This window comes from Gigantopelta aegis, chromosome 3 (genome assembly GCF_016097555.1).
Source record: "Gigantopelta aegis isolate Gae_Host chromosome 3, Gae_host_genome, whole genome shotgun sequence".
Lineage (NCBI taxonomy): Eukaryota > Metazoa > Mollusca > Gastropoda > Neomphalida > Peltospiridae > Gigantopelta > Gigantopelta aegis.
Window position 1 is genome coordinate 25,417,257 of NC_054701.1, and position 24,570 is coordinate 25,441,826.

Genomic DNA, 24,570 nt, shown 5'->3' on the forward strand with positions numbered 1-24,570 from the left:
CATTTGTCAGCGTAGGTTAATACAGATTCCAAAGTGTATTGTGTTTTTGTTGTGTTTTCTAGTGAACTAAACGTGCTATATTATATATACTTTATATATAGATCTTATCTCTGATCATACCTAGACGAGCCACAAGCGGGTATAACTGCCCGTTACAGAGAGATCTAATAGATATACAGTTAGGAGAGATATTTGGACAATCGTGTTTCATTCAGTTACGGGTATTATAGGATCCCCGTGACAGGCAGTTAGATGCTTTCCATAGTCATACTTTCTTAATTGATACACAGTACAGATGTCGGGACTGAATGGGTACTAGTATTCCTGAAGGTGTGAAGATCGGTTATTTGCCGCGCCTTATCGCTGTTGTTAAATATCCCATTTATATAATAGTAAACATTTACTGTGGCCGCTTCATACAGGTATTTTAGCGATTTGGGTGGCCGCTGGCCGCGTTAGACAGGTGAACGCTTATTACAGGTGTATTTACGTTATAAATCGTTTGGGAGGGAAAAACGAGGCCGCTTAAGGCAGGTGACCGCTGAATACAGGTGGCCGCTAGGACAGGTTTGACTGTTTTTAGAGAGAGAGAGAGAGAGAGAGAGAGAGAGAGTAAGAGAGAGAGACAGAGAGAGAGAGAGAGAGAGAGAGAGAGAGAGAGAGAGAGAGAGAGAGAGAGAGAGAGAGAGAGAGAGACCCGCTGTTGCCACGTCATGGGCTACTCTTTTCGATTAGCAGCAAAGGATCTTTTATATGCACCATCCTACAGGCAGGACTATTAGCGACAAAGACACAGAGAACGCAATATTCACACAATTTGAGCCATATTATTTTGTGTTTAATGGGGTTTTTTTATATGGTTATCATCGGAGTGAGTGTGGAGTGAACACGGAGGGGCTTGAGGATGTGGATACAGGATGGAAACATAAATGGTTTCAAATACAATGGTATCCACTTGTTTATAATAGCCCCAACTAATCTACTGTCAGTGTTTTTATGGGAAATCGTTTCTCGATTCTCGCATGTCAGTCGGTTCTTGCAGTGACAACGAGGAGCACGTGCAAATGTCTTTATTTTAATAGTTTTACACACTGTATGAATGGCGTAGTGCGTTAGCGCGAAGCCGTTCATAAATACGTGTGTAAAACGGGTTTGGTGTTTATCATCGCATGAACGTCAAAAATATAACGTTCAATTCTTATAATTCCAAATGCATTAATATTGCCATTATACAAAACTATATTAAAAAACCCCAATCGAACTCTATTCCGTAATGATTTGCAACTGTATCAATACACAAATAAGGGAATTCCCTTAGGAAGTTACATTCGGGGGTTTTCTTGTGAAATCTCCGATTCATTATAATGATTTACATAAGGTTTTATAAATTTTAATTTTTTTAATCAAATGTGGATAAAAGGTTATAAAATTTAAAATAACTGAACATCAACTGATAACGCAAACAGTTTTTTTCTTCAAAAATATCAAACGATAATTAGTTAACAATTGAACGGTCTATATATTTAAATGGAAGATTTGTTGTAAAGCGGTTAGAGTATGTATTTTGAACTAATTAATATAAGGGAGAGCGTCAAATTATTTATAAGATTTATCAATTACTATATTAAAATTGCAGTTGCCAAAAGTTGAATTAGTGAAAAGTGAATGTGAAGACCGACTTGAAAGGGATAAAGTGGTTTCAGTGTTACTGTGTGTGTGGATTTCAGAGGAAGTTTCTGATTGTGTGATATTATTCTCGGAAAGGACAGGTCGCGTGATTGTGCATGAAGGCGCATGTGTTTTCGCGCGTGTAAGTTGTCGATTTGGTGTTTTTGTTAAATGTGACAAAGCTGCGCTCGTGTCTCTCTTTTGATTTGTTGAGCATTCTCTGCTATATCTTCTAATAGAAGTTTCGTTTTTGTGGCTTGCCATGTACATTATGTGTCTCAGTTCAAAACCGGAGTCCTTTAAAGTCTGAATTGTCACTGTCACTCACAGTGCAGACAATATTGGGGTAAAAATAGAAACGATGGAAACCTCTGGGATTCCGTTGTTGACGTACTTGATAAAAAGTAGTTCCGGTAATAACATTCTGTTTTTATTTGTTTACCGAAAAAGTGCAGTTTTCACGTTCACGTGAACGGGGTGGGTTTTTTTTAGATCACGTGATAGCATTTTAACCAATCCAGACGCCTATTACAAAACAGTAATTATAAAATGGAATTATAATCTAAGCACACCCGTCGTAAGTCGGAAGTTTGAGAAATTACAATGAAACCGTCGAGTTGGCCAACTTTCTTCTGCTGACAGTCTGATCCTAGCATTACTTACCACATAGGTTGCCAGATTGCTTGTTGGGACATGCTGCAGCGCTGGTGCCACTTATGTACGGGTATTTTATGGAACTCTGTCTGCAAAAACAAAAGCACAGAAAGTAGAAACAACTAACAAGTAATAACTTGTCTAAAGAGTCGCGCTGTCGTCAGGCGTCTAAAACATTTATGGATTATGCCAAAAAACCTCTTTCCGGTAACCCATCTCTAAATTAGTTGGTGGTTTCTTTTCTTTTTCTCTTTTTTTTTTTTTTTTTTTTTTTTTTTTTTTTTTTTTTTTTTTTGGGGGGGGGGGGGGGGGGTGGGGGTGGGGTTGGGTAACCCATAAATAGGTTAGCAAATTTTCTGTCCTCAGATATAAACTTTAATCATGGTCTCACACCAGATCTTTTACATGGTGATGAGGCAAAGCGATCGCAGTCACTCGCTGAACTGGTTTTTGCGCCTAAAGTTAGGTTAATGTGATATGATAGAAAACGAGTTGTACCAGTGCACTTGGCATCCTGAACACTGATGGAGGAGTGGCGCGGATTACTTGACCAAGTTATTTTTACCGGCCGCGGTGGTGTAGTGGTTAAACCATCAGATTTAAGGCTGGTAGGTACTGAGTTCGCATCCTTGTACTGACTTCCACTCATAGCGAGACTTAATGGGTAGGGGTCGATCCCATTGGAGGTATTTCTCGCCAGTGCACCACGTCTTGTATATCAAAGGTCGTGGTATGTGCTATCCTGTATGTGCGATGGTGCATATAAAAGATCTCTTGCTACTAATAAAAAAAGATAGCGAGTTTCTCTGTAAGACTATATGTCAAAATTACCAAATGCTTGACATCCAATCCGATGATTGATAAATCAATGTAATCTAGTAGTTTCGTCAAACGATAACTTAAATGGGTACGTTTATGGTCATTACACCGACGTCTCTCTCACTAACCCCTAATCCACAGTCTTGGGCCCCGTTTTAAGAAGCGGGGGGGGGGGGGGGGGGGGAGAGTGAGAAAGAGAGAGAGAGGGGGAGGTGTAGTGGCCTTACATCTATCAACTGAGATGCCCTGCAAGGAAGCTGTTATCGAGGTGCAAATCCAACATCGAGGCCACCAGCCTCAAGTCTGATGGCTGAACCACTACACTGCCGAGGTGGGTTACTTACCCTACGGCATAGTTACATATATGATGTATTTTACTGGCGTATACACTGTTTTCGCAATATGCCGATCCACAGCCAATTCGTATAGCAACTGCCGAAACAATCTATTAGAAATAAAAATATAAATAAATAAATAAATAAATAAATATAAATAAATATAAATAAATAAATATAAATATAAATATAAATAAGTAAAGAAATAAATATAAATAAATAAATAAATAAATAAAAATAAATAAGTAAATAAATAAATAAATAAATAAATAAATATAGTTAAGTTTCACGTTGAGTTTCAATGAATAATAAATCACAATAAAGCAATACTATTATATGTGTAATGACCTATCTTCTTAGGAAAAAATCATATTAAAGGGACAGTCCTGAGTTAACAACCATTGTGTGACCAACAGAGCCTTTTCGATGACGTAACGTACAAATTAAATACATTTTCTTATTTAGAATATCAGTGTCTGTATTTACAAGGTGTTTGTTGTTGTCCTAATGCTTGTAGTAGCCCAAGCCGGACAATAAGTTCGTACGTACGAAAAAAATATATATCATGAATTAAAGTAAAAACTGTGTGCTACAAACATTAGCATACGACCGCAAACACATTCGATATACAGACACTGGGAATCTAAACATGAAAATGTATTTAGTCTGAAATAGTAGTCGCCAGCAAGGCTCTGTTATCGCAAACATCTTACAATGGCTGCAAACTCAGGACAGTCCCTTTAAAACAATAATAGCCAGTGTGTTATTCCCGATCTTGTTAATAATAAGTCATATTAAAATAATACTAGCCCGTGTGTAATGGCCGACCTTCTCAGAAATATACGGACGTCCAAAAGAAACTTTACATACATGAAATTTGAATAATTTGATAAATATTGTTATTAATAAAAACGAGAACCAATTTAGAAACCACCTTACAAACACTTTGCTTGCATCACGAAGTGCACTGACTCGTTTAGATGTTGAACTTCATGATACGTTCATATCACACTATACCATTCTTTTATAATGTCCTAGCTACACAATAATACCAGTAAGTCATAACAAGTCAAAGTAAGTTAAAACAATGGCTGATCTATCAATTGTATAATGACCCATCTTCTCAGCAATAAGTCATATTTAAACAGTTACAGCCTCAGTTTAATGACCTATCTTTTCAGTAATACTATTAAGTCATACTAAACTACTAAACAATACTAGCCTGTGTGTAATGGCTTACTTTCTTTGTAATAATATTAAGTCATATTAAGCAAATCTAGCCTGTGTGTAATGGCTTATCTTCTCAGTAGTAATAATTAAGTTATATTAAGCAATATTAGCCTGTGTGTAACGGCCTGTCTTCTCAGTAATACTATCAACATATAAAACGATACTAGCCTGTGTGTAATGGCTTATCTCCACAGTAATACTATCAACATATAAAACAATAATAGCCTGCGTGTAATGGCCTATCTTCTCAGTAATACTGTTAATTGAATTGAACTGAAGTCATACTAAACAATACTAGCCTGTGTTTAATGGCCTATCTTCTCAGTAATGTTGTTAAGTCATATCAAACAATACTAGCCTGTGTGTAATGGCCGACCTTCTTGGTTTCATCATCACCTACTCTTCCAACGCCGAACCCATAGTCGGCTACCTCGTCATACCAGGCTTTGATGGCGGCCTCGTAGCTGTAGAACCCGTATGCCGCGTTCTGACCGATGTAAACTTTTGGTAATTCTACATGAAAAACATTCATAGCAGTTACTATTTAGAACTGATGAACTACAGTATTCCAATTACAGTTTTACTTTTTAAAATCGTTATCACTGAATGGGTGGAACATTAAACTATATTATCTATTTAAAAATGCTTAAAAGTATATCTAAAATGTAATCGAAATTATAACCATATTGCATAGTCTCTCGTGATCTTTCTTGGATATTAAAGTAAAACACGAAATTTCAACATGGCCGATAATTAATAAAACAGTGTTTGTTTAAGAACACCTCAGCACATTTTGTAAATACGGCAGTTGGGAGAGAGACAGACAGACAGACAGACAGACAGAGAGACAGATATGGGGAGATATAGGGAGATAGGGAGACAGAGACAGAGACAGAGAGAGAGAGAGAGAGAGAGAGAGAGAGAGAGAGAGAGAGAGAGAGAGAGAGAGAGAGAGAGAGAGAGAGAGGAGATGCAGAGATAATGAGAGAGAGAGAGAGAGAGAGAGAGAGAGAGAGAGAGAGAGAGAGAGAGAGAGAGAGAGAGAGAGAGTACTGCTGCCACATGTTATTCCTACCCCAACTGACAAATCAATAAGATATCTTTTATATGCACTTCTCACAGAAAACACAGTACATACATACCATGCCGTCGATGTACCAGTCGTATGACATTGGCTGAGACGGTGGGAAATTCTGACTATAGAATATCGTCAATACTGCGACTCATCCCCCCTCTCCCCCATTCGAGCTGTGTATCACCGAGCTACACCCCACCCCAACATAACTGTGTGATAAAACACAATGAAAGTGCACCTGGAACGGCGTGTGCCGTGCCCCCGTCATGACCTCTCACACACTGCCTCGCCCACTTGGCTGCTACTATTGCGATGTCGTCATCCCAAATCTAGAAGACAAAAAATATTAAAGCTGCATTTCCATCTTACCATCATGGACCAATGAAAATACAAACATCGCTGTACCACGTTACGGTTGTTTTCCCATTGACAAAATGGGTGAAGTAAATCTGTGTTACAACCGTATACTTTTTAAACCCCACCTCTCACTGACCCGAACTTCGTTACCGCGTCATGCAACGTGACGTATAATAAATAGGGTGTGATGCAAGTCAGTTAACGCATAAACTAACGAGTGATATGCATGGTGTTTTGGGTGGGGGTTTTATTCACACATATGATGTTTTGACTTGGGACTGTCAATAAAAACGAAAACATCCAGTGCCCAATAACTATACATAACACTCGTGAGTTTATGCCATAACTTTAACAAGTACAGAACCACTAAACGTGTATTATTTCGCTATCAACAGATGCAATATACACATCTGACGCCACTTTTAATATAATTATTCTACCACTAAAGAATAAAGGCGTACGGGCTCCCATTTTGTAGGGGGGTGGGGTGGAGGGGGGGGATGGGTGTTACAGGCTGGAGTTTGTCCGAATTAAGCGAAAATGCCAGAATCTGCATAACAACATTTTATCATACTAGCATTACCACCTAACAGCTACAGGTATATAGGGTTGCAAACGAATCTCTACACATTTGTACATGGATTACAACTAATTGTGATGGTAGAATGATGTGAATACATGGTAGACAGGTCTCAGGTTAGCACATTTTGTCCGAATATCGGTATAATGTTTGCCCGAATTTGAGGTTTTGCACCAGCACTAGGGGGTGGGGGGCAGTTGTCCCCTGTACTCCTGCCCCCTGCTCCTTCCATCTCATACGCTTATCCTAAAGAATAGAGAAGCTACCAGCAATTTGAGTTCTGTAATAGGGAATGTTTATTTTTTCTTCTTGGTTTTTTTTTTTTCTTGACTTAGATGGCAGATAAAGTATACTTCACACAAAGGAAAAAGGAAGAGGAAGAAACCACTGGCTGCCATATCGGCAACTTCTACCAATAAACCACCAAAGGGTTTTTTATACGCATCCAGACAGTACATACCACTGCGTTTGATATAGGATAGGGAAACACTGAGGGCGATTCACACACTGTACTTCATGCAAGCGCTATACCACTGGGCTATATTCTGCCCCTTCACGAGAAGTAAAATAATGAATATATAAATAGTTAAAGTAAGGTGTACGTAGTAATAGTTAAAGTAATGTGGATGTGGTAATACTTAAAGTAATGTCAATGTGGTAATAGTTAAAGTAATGTGGATGTGGTAATAGTTAAAGTAATGTGGATGTGGTAATAGTTAAAGCAATGTCAATGTGGTAATAGTTAAAGCAAGGTGAATGTGGTAATAGTTAAACTAATATAAATGTGGTAATAGTTAAAGCAATGTCAATGTGGTAATAGTTAAAGTAATGTGGATGTGGTAATAGTTAAAGTAATGTGGATGTGGTAATAGTTAAAGCAATGTCAATGTGGTAATAGTTAAAGTAATGTGGATGTGGTAATAGTTAAAGCAATGTCAATGTGGTAATAGTTAAAGTAATGTGGATGTGGTAATAGTTAAAGTAATGTGGATGTGGTAATAGTTAAAGAAATGCCAATGAAGTAATAGTTAAAGCAAGGTGAATGTGGTAATAGTTAAACTAATATAAATGTGGTAATAGTTAAAGCAATGTCAATGTGGTAATAGTTAAAGTAATGTGGATGTGGTAATAGTTAAAGTAATGTGGATGTGGTAATAGTTAAAGTAATGTCAATGTGGTAATGGTTAAAGTAATGTGGATGTGGTAATAGTTAAAGCAATGTCAATGTGGTAATAGTTAAAGTAATGTGGATGTGGTAATAGTTAAAGCAATGTCAATGTGGTAATAGTTAAAGTAATGTGGATGTGGTAATAGTTAAAGTAATGTGGATGTGGTAATAGTTAAAGAAATGCCAATGAAGTAATAGTTAAAGCAAGGTGAATGTGGTAATAGTTAAAATAATATAAATGTGGTAATAGTTAAAGCAATGTCAATGTGGTAATAGTTAAAGTAATGTGGATGTGGTAATGGTTAAAATAATTTGAATGTGGTAATAGTTAAAGCAATGTCGATGTGATAATAGTAAAATGTAGATGTGGTAATAATTAAAATAATGTGGATGTGGTAATGGTTAAAATTAATGTGGATGTGATAATAGTTAAAGTAATTTGAATGTGGCAATAGTTAAAGTAATGCGGATGTGGTAATAGCTAAAGCAAGGTGAATGTGGTAATAGCTAAAGCAAGGTGAATGTGGTAATAGTTAAAGCAAGGTGAATGTGGTAATAGTTAAAATAATATAAATGTGGTAATAGTTAAAGCAATGTGAATGTGGTAATAGTTAAAGTAATGTTGATATGGTAATAGTTAAAGCAATGTGAATGTGGTAATAGGTAAAGTAATGTTGATGTGGTAATAGTTAATTAATGTGGATGTGGTAATAGTTGAAGTCATGTGGATGTGAAAATCGTTAAAGTATGGTGGATGTGGTAATAGTTAAAATAATATTAATGTGGTAACAGTTAAATAACATTCAGCTATTATTATACTGTAGAACACCAGGAAACTGTGTTATGAGCGTTGAATATTCCTGACCTACAATTTTAAACATTACTGATCATCAGAACTCATGAATATGTAAATGAATCTTGTCTACGTGTCATTAGTTTAACATGCTATAAATATATACCTCAACGAAGGTTAAACATCTCGCAATACTGTTCTCTTTGTTCTCTTTCTATTATTAAATGGAGTAACATTACTGTTTCTTGTTCAAATATCGGAACGGAAACTTGTGTTAGAAACTGTCGAGAAGCCTTAAATTTATATCGGTCGCACATTTAAGAGATAAATTTGCTTTATTCAGTGAGTACTAACTGACCTACTTTTCTAAGGATTCCGTATATCCATGGGATGTGAACTACTGGATGTTTGTTCCATGTAGGTTTGTTTATACTTATTGTCCGGCTTATATCCAAATAACGTTCAAGCACGCTGTCCTAGGCACACACCTCAGCTTCTGTCCAGGAAAGTGGGTTAGTGGTTAGTTGTTAGTTGTTAGTGGTTAGTTGTTAGTGGTTAGTGGTTAGTGAGAGAGAAGTTGATATAGTGGCCTTACACCTACACACGGGATGCGAACACAGTACCTACCAGCCTTAAGTTCGATAGCTTAACCATTACAGCACGGAGGCTGGATGGAATGACACACATATTGCTGAAAATATCAGGAAGGACAGGCCCGTAGCCGGCCTGTTATATGGGAGGGTGCGCTATGTAAAGTGTGTGTGTGTGTGTGTGTGTGTGTGAGAGAGAGAGAGAGAGAGAGAGAGAGAGAGAGAGAGAGAGAGAGAGAGAGAGAGAGAGAGAGCGTACATGTGAGTGCGCATGCGTGCGTGAGTTTATGTCGTCGGACCCTGCATTGCGGCCAAACTGTTGTGTGTGTGTGTGTTTTGGTGTGTGTGAGTGTGCGCGTGTGTGTGTGCGCGCGCGCGCGTGTGTGTGTGTGTGTGTGTGTGTGTGTGTTGGTGCGTGTGGGGGAGTTCGTGGGATTGTGGTGGATGTGGGTGTATGTGTTGTGTGTTTGTTTGTTTTTTTCCTATTGTCTGTGTATTATTGTGTGCGTATTGTTTTACCAGCTTGAGCATGTTGGTGGCAGTAGGCTGCACGCCGTTGCGGTAGTCGTTGTGTTGCTTCACGATGGCCGTTTTTTCTGCGTCTGACAACACCGAGTTGGAGACGCCGACGTCCACAAGACACATGGTGTGGTTTTCGTACAGGTACAGATACTTCTGCTCACAGGTCGATCTCTGGAAACACAAGACAAGTTGTACGTGTACGTCACAGAGCAATCAATTTCGGCCGTGCTTATTACGTTGTATGGTATGGCTTTGGCGTCCAGGTTGGAGCGCCTTTATTTAAATCACTAGCCTTTATTTAAATCACTAGCTTATATTTCTATCTAAAAGTTGTTGTTGTTGGGTGGGTGTTTTTTTAACCTGAAATGGTCATATTTTCACACCTAGTCGTGTGAAATATATTTCTGAGTGTATAATGTTTAAATGTTAGTTACAGACCAGTATATTATTATTATGTTTGTTACCAGCTGAAGTGTCCTGGTAATTCAATAGGATGTACCATCTATCCAACAATGAGTTGTTTCAAACCGCATTTAAGGGGCGGACGAGTGTTTGATACAGTTTTAGAAAAAGAGTTGTAAGATAAATGGTATCTAATGGACATGAGTGTAGTATTGTGTTTCTTGCAGATCCTATATACCACGTTTAGACAAAATTGAAAAATGTTTACAACTAAAACTTATTACTGTTGCAGTTCACTTGTTCGTCACAAAGCAATGAGTTCCAGGTTAACTGCTACGTCATATGTAGTCCCGAGGGTTGGAATTGACGTATCTACAATTCACAACGGTGATTGGTTGTGTTTCTTGACCATTTAATTCCAGTCACACAACAATAACGTTGTAAGCTAAGGTTTGTTTATTCTAGAACGATTTATAAACACTTCACCTACAAACTACTTTAATCATACGAAGAAACATGTAGTCCACATTGTGCAACAACATAAAATTTACTAAACCATAAATATGAGGTGAGATAACAAGACTAATATATGACATTGTGGAGTATACAGAAAATCAACAAATTCCCCGCTTATTATTGTTAATTGACTTTGAAAAGGCATTTGACTCTGTAGCCTGGGGATTTATTTCTAATGTCCTGAAATATTTTAGTTTTAGTCCTTCAATACAAAAATGGATTTCTATTTTTCATAAGGATTCTCAATCTACTGTTCTTGTTAATGGTTTTGCTTTATCCATTTTAAATTAGAAAGAGGTTGCCGTCAGGAGGATCCGATATCTCCATATATATATATATATATATATATATATATATATATATATATATATATATATATATATTATTCTTATTTTTAACGAGATTTCTAATAAGATGCTAAAAACTAACAATAATATAAAAAGTTTAACAATTGGAAATAAAGAATTTTTGTTAACTCAGTTTGCAGACGACACAACAGTAATTTTAGATGGAACAGAAAGAAACCTCTATGCAGGTCTAAATACATTGGGGATTTATGTAAGATTTTGGGGCCTTGGAGTTAACGTGGACAAAACTAAGCTAATGTGGATAGGTTCTAAGAAGAGGAATGGATACAAATTATGTAAAGAATGGAAATTTGCTTGGACACAAACTTTTGATTTATTAGGTATAAAATTTGATATTGAATTAGAAAATATGGTACAGATTAATTATAAGAATAAATTAAATTCAAAAAAGAATTTGTTAAAAATTTGGTCTCGTAGAACTTTAAAACCATTGGGGAGAAATATAATATTAAAGAGCTTTATTTTACCAAAATTAAATCATCTATTTTCACCCTTCCTAATTCACCTGATGGCGATATTCAACTACTACAGAGACAATTCTTTTCTTTCGTATGGAATGGAAAATCTGATAAAATGAAGCGTATTCAAATGAGAAAAATATGAACGATGGTGGTATTAAAGTTACATTAATAGAAGATTTTATTAAAGCACAAAACGTTGGTTGGATTACAAGATGAGTTAACACTGACTCTAAATGGAAGGGATTGATTATTCGTGAGTATAAATTTTTATGTAATATAATGGATTTTGACTCTGAAGGAATAGGAAAACACTGTCAATATATATATATATAATTATTTTATGAAAGAAATATTAATGGCGTGGGGAACATATCTTAAAAAATGCAAATCAAACTCAGTGTTTGAAGATATATTATCAGAATATATTTGGAATAATAATGACATAAAAATAAATGGAAATTCAATATTCTATAGAGATTGGTTCGAAGAAGGGATCAAATTTATTAATGATTTATTTGACTTATAAATTTTTAACTTATAATGAATTTAAGCTGTTTTTTTACTTAATATTTTAAATTGTGTAAAGTTGAACTGAAAAATAAACTGCCGTCTCCTATATTGCCATATAATATTGGAAAGTTAAATACAACTGTTAGAGGAAGTAAACTTTATTATGATACTTTTCTAAATTCGTCTTCTCAAAATCGGCATACTGCTTAAAATGGGAAAACATTTTTAACTGTACTTTTTCTGATTCTGATTGGGAAAATATAAATATAATTCCCTCATTCTGTACTGATAGTAGTGAACTGCGCTGGTTTCAGTTTAAAATAATTCATAATATACTTTCTGTTAATACCTATTTATTTAAAATTGGTTATATTTCTTGTCCGAAGTGTAAGTTTTGTAATTTAGAACTTGGTGCAATTATCCATTTATTTTGGGAATGCACTTTAGTCAACTCAGTTTGGACTGATATTCAGAATTGGATTCATGTAAAAACCGGCAGCAACATTAAATTTAATTTATTTTATTTTTAAATGTACTTTTTGGCTTTAAAACCAGAAATAATGATCCAGTTAATGTCGATGTACTTGTTACAAAACACTTAATATTTAAAAGTCATTTCAACGCACATGTACCCAGTTTGAAATGGATCCAAAAAGAGTTGACTGAATACTATTGTGTTACAAAAGCAGCAGCTTTTTTCCGCGTACAATTATGATAAATTCACCAAATGTTGGTCAATTTGTCACAATTTATTTAAAACTTAGATTGTATTTCTTCTCCTTTTTTGATACTTAGTATGTCCTCAGTCTCCTTTTTAATTTTTCATACATGTATGTCACATATATTTGAATTTTAGCTAAATATCTCCTTAACTACTTTGTTTTTCATGTAGTTAAACATGTTTTTGTTATATGCACTGCGTGTGTGGATATCATGTCAATAAAAATGGGAATAATAATAATAAAAAACAAATAAATATGAAGTTGAAAATATTAATGTGCCATGCGTATTTAGAAATCGTGTAGTCCTGGGGTCAGACAGATTTATCTAGCACCGTGCGAAAGCTCACTAATTCAGTCCAGAGGGCAAGAACAACGAATGTTGCATCACATTTGGTACGTGTCCGTTCATTGGGCGCTGTGAAATGAACTACCCAATCAAATGACCGGTTAAACCAATGCCTGATATAATTTATGAGTGATTTTTATTTCTTCGGTTATGAGTGCCCGCTGGGGAAATAAACTTTAAAGATGAAATCTCGCCGTTTTATCTTGTAGCATCGTCTACTACTGCAAGTACGCCTACAGTGTTTATATATTCTGTGTCATAACTATGAATGTTAGTAGCAATTTATTGGTTAAATATACAGCACTATTAAACAGTGGCAAAGCAGGCGTGTGACGTGTGACCAGGAAGTGTTTAGCAGGCTGGAGAGTCTAAACTGGGACGAGCGAAGTTTATGTGTGTGTGTATGTGGAGGGGGGGGGGGGGGGGGGGGTCAAGCCATGCTCTCTCGGAAAATATATTGGAAAAAAAGGGCGAAAAAGGGTTTCGTTTGTTTGTGTTAGTTTGCGTTTGTGTGTGTGGTGGTGTTTTTTGTTTGTATTTTTTTGTTTTTAAATGAAGACATTGGGTTTGAAAATGGGAAACTTCACTGTATTCAAGCTTGGGTGCTTAAATTCGGATAAACCTTTTTTAAAAATAGGAATCTCCACTGGGTTATAAAACATGATATCATACATTTTACTGTTCAAATGAAGACAGTTTTACAATAGCAGATTTTAAAAGAAAATTATAATTTAAGAAAATATTATCACGGGCCTACTTGCAAATACATATGTGTATCATAATTTACTGTTTTTATATTTATTTGAGATTTTAAAATCCAACAAAATAATCAATCCAATATATAATTGTTTTACATAATTGATTCGATGATTTAAAAATTGTAATGTAATGTCAGCAGATTTCCAAGTGCTATTTACGTAAAACAGGAAATCAGTTGTAACCAGTTATAACCAGTTATAACCATATAGGACTCGCCTCAATTGTTAAACTGAGGTTCGTTTTAATATGCGTTGCTCCCTCCACCTCCACTCGTTGAAAAGCGAATTAGTAACTTTACATTTCGTGCGTCTACAGGCTTCTATTTTCATAGGAGCGCAGGATGATTTTTGCCCGAATTAAAACGAAAATGCGCGAATCTGGATAACGTTTTATTTATTCATATTTGAATTACTACCAAGCTGCATTATTTAGGGTTCCAAAAGAACCACTACGCATTTTTACGTGCATTACATCATGGAAATACACAGTGAAAGTTTTTATTTACGGTTATAATGTTTTAGTTAACGACGCATTCAACCCATTTTATTTACGGTTATATGGCGTCAAACATATGGTGAAGGACCACACAGATAATGAGAGAAGAAACCCGCTGTCGCCACTTCATGGGCTACTATCTTCGATTAGCAGCAATGGATGTTTTATATGCACCATCCCTCAGACAGGATAGTACATATCACGACCTTTGTTACACCAGTTGTGGAGTACTGGCTGGAACGAGAAATCGAACGCGAACGCTTTACCACTGGACTACGACCCCCCCCCCCCCCCCCCCCCCCCCCCCCCCCCCCCCCCCCCCCCCCCCCCCCCCCCCTCTCGGCTATTGGATGTCAAATATTTGGTAATTCTGACACGTAGCCATCAGAGGAAACCCGTTACATGTTTTCCTAATGCAGCAAGGGATGTTTTATATCCACTTTCCCACAGACAGGAAAATACATGCCACGGCCTTTGGCCAGTTGTGGTACACTGGTTGGATCGAGAAAAAACCCAATCAGCTGAATGGATCCACCGAGATTGTTCGATCCGGCGACGCATGCATCTCGAGCTAGCACTCAATCGATTCAGTTAAATCCCACCCTTTATTACACTATGAATATTTTTAACTTCTTCATTTAAGCGCCAGGTTTAATTTCCTATAAACACGTATCTTCTCCAAGGTGATATTTTACGTTTTTTAAGCCCGGAACTTAAATACCGAAAGCCTTGTATGCATCAAAGGTGATACCACCTATAGACAATATAATAACTGGATTTCCTCAATACTTTTATGTTCTGTATTGCCTATACCTTTTCCGCTGTCCAACTTTAATACGTAATGGCTCCTATCAATGATAACATAAACATATTACGTAGCTCACAATCCGTATGCTTATTCAAATGTATTATATACTTAGAGGCAATGTGCATGTATCTGAATATTTTGTTATAGAAATGTCATATCAAATATACAAAGTATGTTGACAAATGACATATTTGTGACAACTGCAAATGAAAGAGGATTTTGTTCAAATTGGATTTGTTTTTAGAATAAAATGCATTTAAAGCAAAATTAATCATAACTTGGCGTTTACTAAATGCGGAAATCGTTTTTGCACACGTGTTGCTTGCTCGCTCGACGCGCAGTCGGTGTGGGATCTATCCCCGTCGGTGGCCCCATTGGGCTATTTCTCGTTCCAGCCAGTGCACCACGTTTGGTATATCAAAGGCCGTGGTATGTACTACCCTGTCTGTGTGGTGGTGCATATAAAAGATCCCTTGCTGCTGATCGAAAAACGTAGCCTATGAAGTGGCGACAGCGGGTTACCTCTCTCAATATATGTGTGGTTTGTAACCATATGTCTGACGCCATATAACCGTCAATAAAATGCGTTGAGTACGTCGTTAAATAAAACATTTCTTTCTTTAATTTTACGTGTTGCTTGCACTTGTCTTCATACAAAAGAAAACGTTTTTTGTGCCTGACTGTCTTTTTTCAGTATGCCAAAATAAGTAATGCTGAATAAATGATGTTTTATTGTCAAAAATAATCAATACTAGGGTGTTGTTTTTGTTTTTGTTTTTTTTCAAACGTATTTTATTCCACTTCAGTGAGAAAATATGACTGAAATACACATTGCGTTATTTATGTCTCTCAGTACACGCTCAGTCTGATACAGAGTGTCAAAGGCAGTTGTCAATCAGCAACGTAACAGTTCCAATATAGCTACGCATTTATTACCCATAAAGTAAACATATATTACCAATGTCCTGAAATATCAAACGTAACAAATGGTGTGAAGCAGAAACTGCATTTTGATAAACCATGAAGTGAGTATATCCACTGGCAGCACGGCGATCAAACCATTCCATGGTGTTATTTGGTTTTCATCCACGAATATTCATGCCGTTATCATTTTATGAGTTTTACAGCAAATAAGGAGCATTCGTGCGAATCAAGGCAAATCCATTTGACTACATCTGTGACGGTACGACAATACGCTTAGGAATGGGATGGAGTATTATGTTAAATCAGGGGCGGATCCAGGAAATATTTTTAGGGTGGAGGGACTATGGGGCAAAAGGGCATATAGACCAACTCGTCAAAAAGGCATCCCAATGAAAAAACAATGAAAAGGAGAAAACAAAGGTACTTCAATATTTATTAATTTTTGCTTTGAAATATAAAGTTTATACATTAAGCTATATGCCTATAAAAAAATACAATTAAATAATTCCATTTATTGGTAGAGAAACAATTGTTTTAGAGGGGAATCTTGAGAATGTGTCAAACGCATTTACTAATGGCGTCATTGTTTTATGTGTACATATTCAACACACTAATATTTTTTCCACAATTCTTCACAGACAAGTAACAAAGAAACAAACATGTTGACCATGCTATATTTAGCCAACGATTATTTGGGAAACCCCTCTTGTCGTCCAGTGCAAGACTTTAAAAAATATATTATTACTAAGTTAATTATAGAACATATGCGTGGCGTTGATTAATTTGTAGTTATTTGTTACAAATAAATGTGAAAATTAAATATTGTAGTTTCAACTTTGACATAGGACCTTTAAGACTGTTTCAACACTTACATCGATTGCACGTCGTCGTCGATCATTGTCGCCTTTTGGGGATTCATTTGGCTTAATGCCAAGTTTGTTGTCTTCGTTTACCACTCCATCCTCGATTAATTCTAACAAAATATAGAAAACAAAATTTATATAAGAATGATATTATTGACCATTGTTCTCTCTCTCTCTCTCTCTCTCTCTCTCTCTCTCTCTCTCTCTCCTCTCTCTCCTCTCTCTCTCTCTCTCTCTCTCTCTCTCTGTAATTGTGTGTATGTGTATGTCCGCGCGTGCGTGTTTGTGCGTGTACGTGTGCGTGTGTGTTTGTTTTTGTTTTTGTTTACATCTGTATTTGTTTTTATTCTGCCATATATTGACTAAATTCGGTTTTTTATTTTAAATTAAACAAAGAAAAGTAGTATTTGCTTAACGACATTTCAACCCTTTTAAAATTATAATATTCAAGATTTGGTTATTTCAACAGTTGGTCGTCAAAACTGTCAAACTTTAATACCGCCAAAAATATCCATTGGTTTTGGTTATGTATCCTGCAACCGGCCTCGGTGGCATAGTGGTTAGGCCATCGGTCTACAGGCTGGTAGGTACTGGGTTCGGATTCCAGTCGAGGCATGGGATACCGACTCCAAACCCTGAGTGAGTGCTCCACAAGGCTCAATGGGTAGGTGTAAACCACTTGCACCGACCAGTGATCCATAACTGGTTCAACAAAGGCCATGGTTTGTGCTATCCTGCCTGTGGGAATAAAATAAAAGATCCTTTGCTGCCTGTCGCAAAAGAGTAGCCTATGTGGCGACAGCGGGTTTCCTCTAAAAAAATAGTGTCAGAATGACCATATGTTTGACGTCCAATAGCCGATGATAAGATAAAAAAATCAATGTGCTCTAGTGACGTCGTTAAATAAAACAAAACTTTATGTATCCTGCATTTGGCACCATGCATACAAAAGATGCCTTGTTAAAACACTTAGATTTCAACTCGCTATGAAGCAAGACGTTGCTGTTTGTGCTCTCGAGCTAATCCAAACCCCACCCCCCCCCCACCCACCCACCCCACCCCACCCCCTTAGTGACCTTAGTGTACTGCCATCTCAATACCCAGAAGAGGAAGAGAAGAGGACGTGAAAAAAGGAGACGTGCGCCAGGGGCGACACAGGGGGAACCAAACCTGGCGACTGAACCGCCAGCGGCGGTTTCATCTGCGTTGTCACCCCCTCCATCTACTCAGCGGAAGGAGACCAGCTCGCCACAGGCGAACAAGTCGACGGACGCGATCAGCGAGACACTGGACACTGCCATGTACCAGTCACCACCGCGACGGCCCACTTCTACTCCCAAGCCGATTCCGGTGAAGCGGTTAACTTTACCTACCGCTCCCGTTGAGTCTGCAATGGATACAATTGTTGCCGCGGCTGCTAAGCAAAAAGCCGTCACACCACCAGACGACCACCCTGCTAAGTCGAAGCCGTCTGCTCCAACAATCCCCCCGCCTATTGCCGAGGAGGACGTAGACCCGTGGGAGTTGGTCTTGGGGAAACTCAAGAGACAATTCCGGGACTACGTCCAAGGGGATACAACAGACACGAAGAAGTTGAGAGGCCGGTACAGCAACCAGAAATGAAAGCCCCTGCAGGATGGGACTCACTACGAGCTGCACACCCTACGGTTCAACGACGCGACGGGACTTATCGTGACACACCGGCGCCAGCAGATCTTCAGACAAGCGATTCTTGTACATCAGATGGACAGCCCAACTATCCACCGAATCGTCAAGACGATCTGCGGCGTCGGTTACAACATCGTCATCCAGGCCTTGCTTGGCAGGAAGCACCTGATCCCGTCACTGACTGCTGGACCGGTCCTCAACTCTCCGTGGGCGCCAACCTCTCTAGGACAGGCACCTCCTGTTTTGGGCTTAGTTGGACTTAAAACATTTCGGCCGCAGGTCAAAATTTTATGTTTATTTTTTCGTAAACAGTCCGACGCAGTTTATTTTGGCAGCCCTTCTAAATTGCTCAAATCACCTTAAAACCTTTTCGGTCGAGTACTCTAATTTTATTGTTTGGACTTTGTGTAGCTCATTTTCCTTTCGGTCTTTGACCAACTACTATATTCGTATTCCAAATTCCGCCACCTCAAACCTACTCTCCCCCCCCCCCCCCCCCACTCCCCGGCCCGGACCATATAGATCGGACTTTAAACTTTTAGACCTTCGTTCAAAATGTTATGTCGAAATTACTTCTTTTTTAAAATATTATTAAATAGTCCGGTTTTATCTTTTTTTTATTTTTATTACTGTCCTTCAAAAATGCTCCAAATTATATAAATATTCGGCCGAGCAGTCGTTTCATTTTATTTTTGGCTTGTAAATTTTTATTATTATTATTGTTTTTTAAATAATTTTTAAATAATTTTGTTTTGTTTTTTTTGTTTTTTTTAATCCTACTAATTTCTTTTACTAATTGCTATTTTCAAAATTCTGTCCATCCTTGACAGTGTGACCGGGGCTTAAGAGACTGTATCCGTAAATGCTCGGTCACACTGTCAAGGACCGTCTGGCCGGATCCACGACGGATGAAAACCTTACGGATGACCCCGGATAGTGGTCTGTCCGCGGTACCCCCACAGATTCACCACGGTTTAACTACGGTTTTCAACGGATAAACCAAGGATTATTAAGGACAGTGGATTTAGCTGATAACGGGGAGCGCTACGGGTCGCTACAGGTCGCTACTTATCGTTAAGGATCGGTACAGTTAAGTACGGACCACAACGGATTGTCACGAATGATACCGAATCATATCCGTGGCGAACCCGGCGTCCTGATCCTTGATAGTGTGACCGAGGCTGTGGCATGGTACTCTATGCAGAGTTATTACGTATTAGTAAGGGTTAGAACGGTTTAGTAGGGATAGGTACGTATAAGTAAAGATTGGTACGGGTTTAGTACGGGTTAGTAAGGATAAGAATGGATTTCCATCCGTAGTAGGGTTTTTTTAGCACGTTCAAAAAACCAGTACGGATTGGAACCACACCTATGGTGCAGTTTATGAGAATAACATTCTTGTCTTGTCTTGTCTTGTCTTGTCTTGTCCTACGTATGATCAAGGATCCAACACGGATTACTACGGATTACTAGGGATAATCCCTGATAATCCCGGACTGAATCCGTAGTAATCTGGGATGGCCGTCCTTGAAAGTGTGACCATTGCATAAGCTAAAGAGACTGTTCAGAATTTACCGCTATTGTAAGTTAAAAGGTTGTTTTGTTTAATGACACGGCTAGAGCACATTGATTTATTGATTATAGGCTACTGGATGTCATACGTGTCCCATTAGTATCAAGGGGTCTGTCGTTCACGGTCTAACGACTACCATTACAAATGCGAGGTATTTTCCTGTTTACAATATATAGCCAATGCGTTTCTGGTCGTCCTAATCACAGGTATCCCCAAACAATAATGTCAGATTATGAGATATGTTATAGTAACATTATGTAAAATTCTTTATATATGTAAGTATATAGTATTTGTATTAGGGGTTTCTGTTTGGGTGTACCTGTGGTCCTAATGCATTAGTTCAAACTATATATATTCTCCCAACAATTTGGCGTTAGCCTGAGGTTAAAAATGAAACATTTGCTGGCATCAAATAGACAATAACTCCCGCAAATCTAAACACTCCATATGGTTATGTCTATTGTAAACTGAATGTTTTTTCTACGGAACTAACTGTATATTTGGTATTTCTTGAACAAAATACCTGGCTACAATCTAACTGTAGACCCTTGAATCGTCAAGTTCGCCTGTTCCAATTGCTAATGACGTCTCCGGGTGTTATTTTTAGTGATGACTATTGCGGTCAGTTTTACTATGGCAATATTATTGCGATAGTTAAACTACTATTGCGATAGTATTGCAATGGTGATAGTACTATTGCAATAGTGATAGTACTATTGCAATAGTATTGTGAATTCTTAAATCGCTTGATAACAGTAATATAAATAGATATTTCGCAAAACTATTTACTTCAATTTTCTAATATAAAGGGGCCTATGTATGTAATGATGTATGTATTTATATATTTATGTCTGTATATTGTATGTATGTCGAGGTTGACTGTTACATACATAGATATTAACGCACTGGCACAGGGGATAGTTAAATCCTTTCTGGCCTCACAAATTGTCCCATGCCGTTGCTGGGACTCGAACCTGTGGCACCGAATCGCCCGCAAATTCCAGATTAACCACGATGCGCTCTGAGCTATTGAGGCATCCATAAAAAGGATGCTCTTTAACTCAACCACATGTATGGGGCCTACAATCTACGCGGTCGATCCCGCGTTCGTGCATGAATCAGTGAGCAGACCTGGCACTGGCTAGTATATATTTAATTATGAATAACGATATGTATGTATGTATATATCTGTGTGTGTGTGTGTGTGTGTGTGTGTGTGTGTGTGTGTGTGTGTGTGTGTGTGTGTGTTTGCTTGTGTGAGTGTAGGTGCATCTGTACGTATGTTTGTGTTTGTATGTATGTCTGTGTTTGTACTTAGTTATTTGTAATAATGTCACACGGTAGTGAAATCATATTCAATAAATTTATAATATAAAGACCCCACATTGTTGTTATGCTTTATTATCTATGGTGTCCAATGTTTTTGCAGAAATATCAACTTATTAGTAATCATTTATTTATAGTTTCGAAGCTTTCTGCAGAATTTTTTTTTTTTTATGGTTTCCAATGTTTGTGTAGAAAAATTAACTTGACCACGTGATTTGACATTAATTGCGATCACTGTGCAGTGACAATATCGCCTGCTGTTGAAAACACTATCTGAGGACACCCACGTAGCAGGGACGCAGAGGTATTTCTTTGCAATGATGGATAACGATGGATATATTTGATTATGTTTACTCCACAAGATCAAAGGATTTCGCTATGCATAATATCGAAACTATTGATAGTGGAGCAAACAATTGCGTTAGTTATCGATAGTTGAATTAACTATCGATGCATTGTTATCGAGACACTGACTATCGCAATATACCGATAGTTCGATGTGTTGTTACACCACTAATTATTTTCATTTGATAGCGGAAAAAGAATGTAATTAACCAATCACAATACAGAAGACACTCGAGGTCAGTTTACAATATAGAATAGTACCTTGGTGTGTGAAGATTAGGATGATCAGAAACTCGCTGGATAAAAAGACACTGACGTTCTAAACAATAACATTTATTTAAAGTGTAATTATTTTATCGTTAAAAAAGTCTTATTAATCGGATAGGGGTGGGAACGTAGCCCAGTGATAAACCGTTATTTCTCGACCCAGCCAGTGCACCACGATTGATATATCAAAGGCAGTGGCATGTGCTACCCTGTCTGTGGGACGGTGCATATAAAATATGTCTTGCTAGTAATGGAACAATGTAGCTGGTTTTCTCTTTACGACTACATGCCATAACTACCAAATGTTTGACATCCAACAGCCGATGACTAATACATCAATGTGCTCTAGTTGTGTCGTTAAACAAATCGGAACCCTCTTATAATAGCAGCAAACTAAGGCCTGGGCTGCGTTCAGCCAGAGCGAGCACAAAAATACGTCCGCTAGACTGGTTTAGGGGCCTCACGTTATTTCATTTCAACTTATTTTCGTGCTTATATCCAATTAAGGTTCAAGCACGCTGTCCTGGGCACACACCTCAGCTATCTGGGCTGTCTGTCCAGGACAGTTGGTTTGTTGTTAGTTGGTTAGTGGTTAGAGAGAGAAAAAAAGGAGTAGTGGTCTTACACTTACCCATTGGGCCCTTAAGAACTCGCTCTGAGTTGGAGCCGGTATCGGGCTGCGAACCCTGTACCTACCAGCCTGTAGTCCGATTGCTTAACCACTACGCCACCGAGATCGATGCCTCACATTAAACCAAATTGCCACGTCGGGAACCAATCAAATAGTTCGCGAACGATAGCGAAACGTTCGCTTGCTGTCCCTTTAAACCAATGCTAAAATGTCGCTCAACAGACACTCATTTCCAACTTAACAACTTACCTGGCTCTGCCTTATTCAGTTCGGGAGGTGGTTCGGCAAACACCAGACAGCACAGACACAAAACAATGACAGTTGTCTTCAGCAAGTTTTCCATCGTGAACTTCTCCTCAGGCCAACAACCAGTAACATCCACTCGTCGAAATCGTCGTTAAATACTAAGCGAGAATCGCAATAAAGAACATAATTTGCATATCGCGAAATCGGGCCACAATGTGTAAGCCATTAGCGCCAACTAATTTCGGAAATGACGTCCGGGTAGCTTTTCCGTAATGCACCTGATTGTGTCCATACAATTATTATTATTATTATTATTACACGCATGAATGGTGTATACTCACCAGCAAAAGAAATGAAAGCATTGAAAAACAATTGCGTCACAAATTCAAATGGTTACACGTACGTGTCGTTACGCATACATACTCGCGTGTCTGGGTGCGCACGCGCCCCCCCCCCCCCCTCTCTCTCTCTCTCTCTCTCTCTCTCTCTCTCTCTCTCTCTCTCTCTCTCTCTCCCTCTCTCTCCCTCCCTCCCTCTCTCTCTCTCTCTCTCTCTCTCTCTCTCTCTCTCTCTCTCTCTCTCTCTCTCTCTCTCTCTCTCTCTCTCGCTCTCTCTCTATCACACAAACACACTCGCACACACATAGACAAACACAAGACACACGCACATACGCACGCACATACACACACCTACATATACACACACATACACAAAAACCACACACGCGCACGCACACGCACACGCACACACACACACACACACACAGAGACTCACGTACACACAGACATACACACACGTACGCGCGCGCGCGCGCACACACACACACCCACACACATCCCCTGCGCGTGCTGTAACCTCACCGTGGTGCAGGGGTGTAACATTTTCTTTGAGAATGGCCAATACAGCACAAAATTGAAGTTTTGAGTAAAATTCAGTATCTATCTGTGATATTTCTGTTTTTGAACAGTTCTTTACACTGTTTTTGTTTAAATCTTGAATTTTTATATTGATGTTGATCATCACTTTATTTGTTTGCATTACCATAGTTTGACACCCAATAGCCGATGTATTTTTCGTGCTGGGGTGTCGTTAAACATGCATTCATTCATTCATTCATTCATTCACACACACACACACCAAAACCCTATTTCGGCCACAATGCAGTTGACGTTGCATTACCTACTCACTAACTGGATAAATTTTGGCTCATCTTTATTTTAATTGGTTAAATCTCCCATGGCAATATCACTTTTGATCGGACCGGTGGGACCGTCTCAGGGCAATGTCACTATTTACGGAAGGTCATGTGACTGGGTTTTGACCAATAAGAATGCAAATATGTTTTCATTATGTAATAAATGTGTGTGTGTGTGTGTGTGTGTGTGTGTGTGTGTGTGTGTGTGTGTGTGTGTCTATATATATATATACAGACAGACAGATAGACGTACGTACACGTGCATAAACACATCTCTATTTGCTAGAATTCCCCTCTTGTTCCCACTAAGATCTTTCCCTTTCCTCCCCTTGTTCCCGAGCCTATGAATATCGG

The 24,570-nt window shown here is 38.2% G+C and overlaps 1 protein-coding gene across 1 annotated transcript in view; it reads right to left on the reverse strand.

The window, feature by feature from the left end:
• LOC121367754 (multiple epidermal growth factor-like domains protein 10) overlaps positions 1-23,181 on the reverse strand; it is a 41,753-nt gene extending 18,572 nt beyond the window's left edge. Inside the window, exons 1-7 of the mRNA XM_041492104.1 lie at positions 23,025-23,181; positions 16,975-17,075; positions 9,789-9,962; positions 6,020-6,110; positions 5,065-5,219; positions 3,486-3,586; positions 2,332-2,411 (exon numbers count right to left, since the gene is read on the reverse strand). Of these exons, the coding sequence (XP_041348038.1) occupies positions 2,332-2,411; positions 3,486-3,586; positions 5,065-5,219; positions 6,020-6,110; positions 9,789-9,962; positions 16,975-17,075; positions 23,025-23,118 (796 nt within the window). The 5' untranslated portion in view covers positions 23,119-23,181. The remainder of the gene's footprint in view (positions 1-2,331; positions 2,412-3,485; positions 3,587-5,064; positions 5,220-6,019; positions 6,111-9,788; positions 9,963-16,974; positions 17,076-23,024) is intronic.
• Between the last annotated feature and the right edge of the window lie 1,389 nt (positions 23,182-24,570).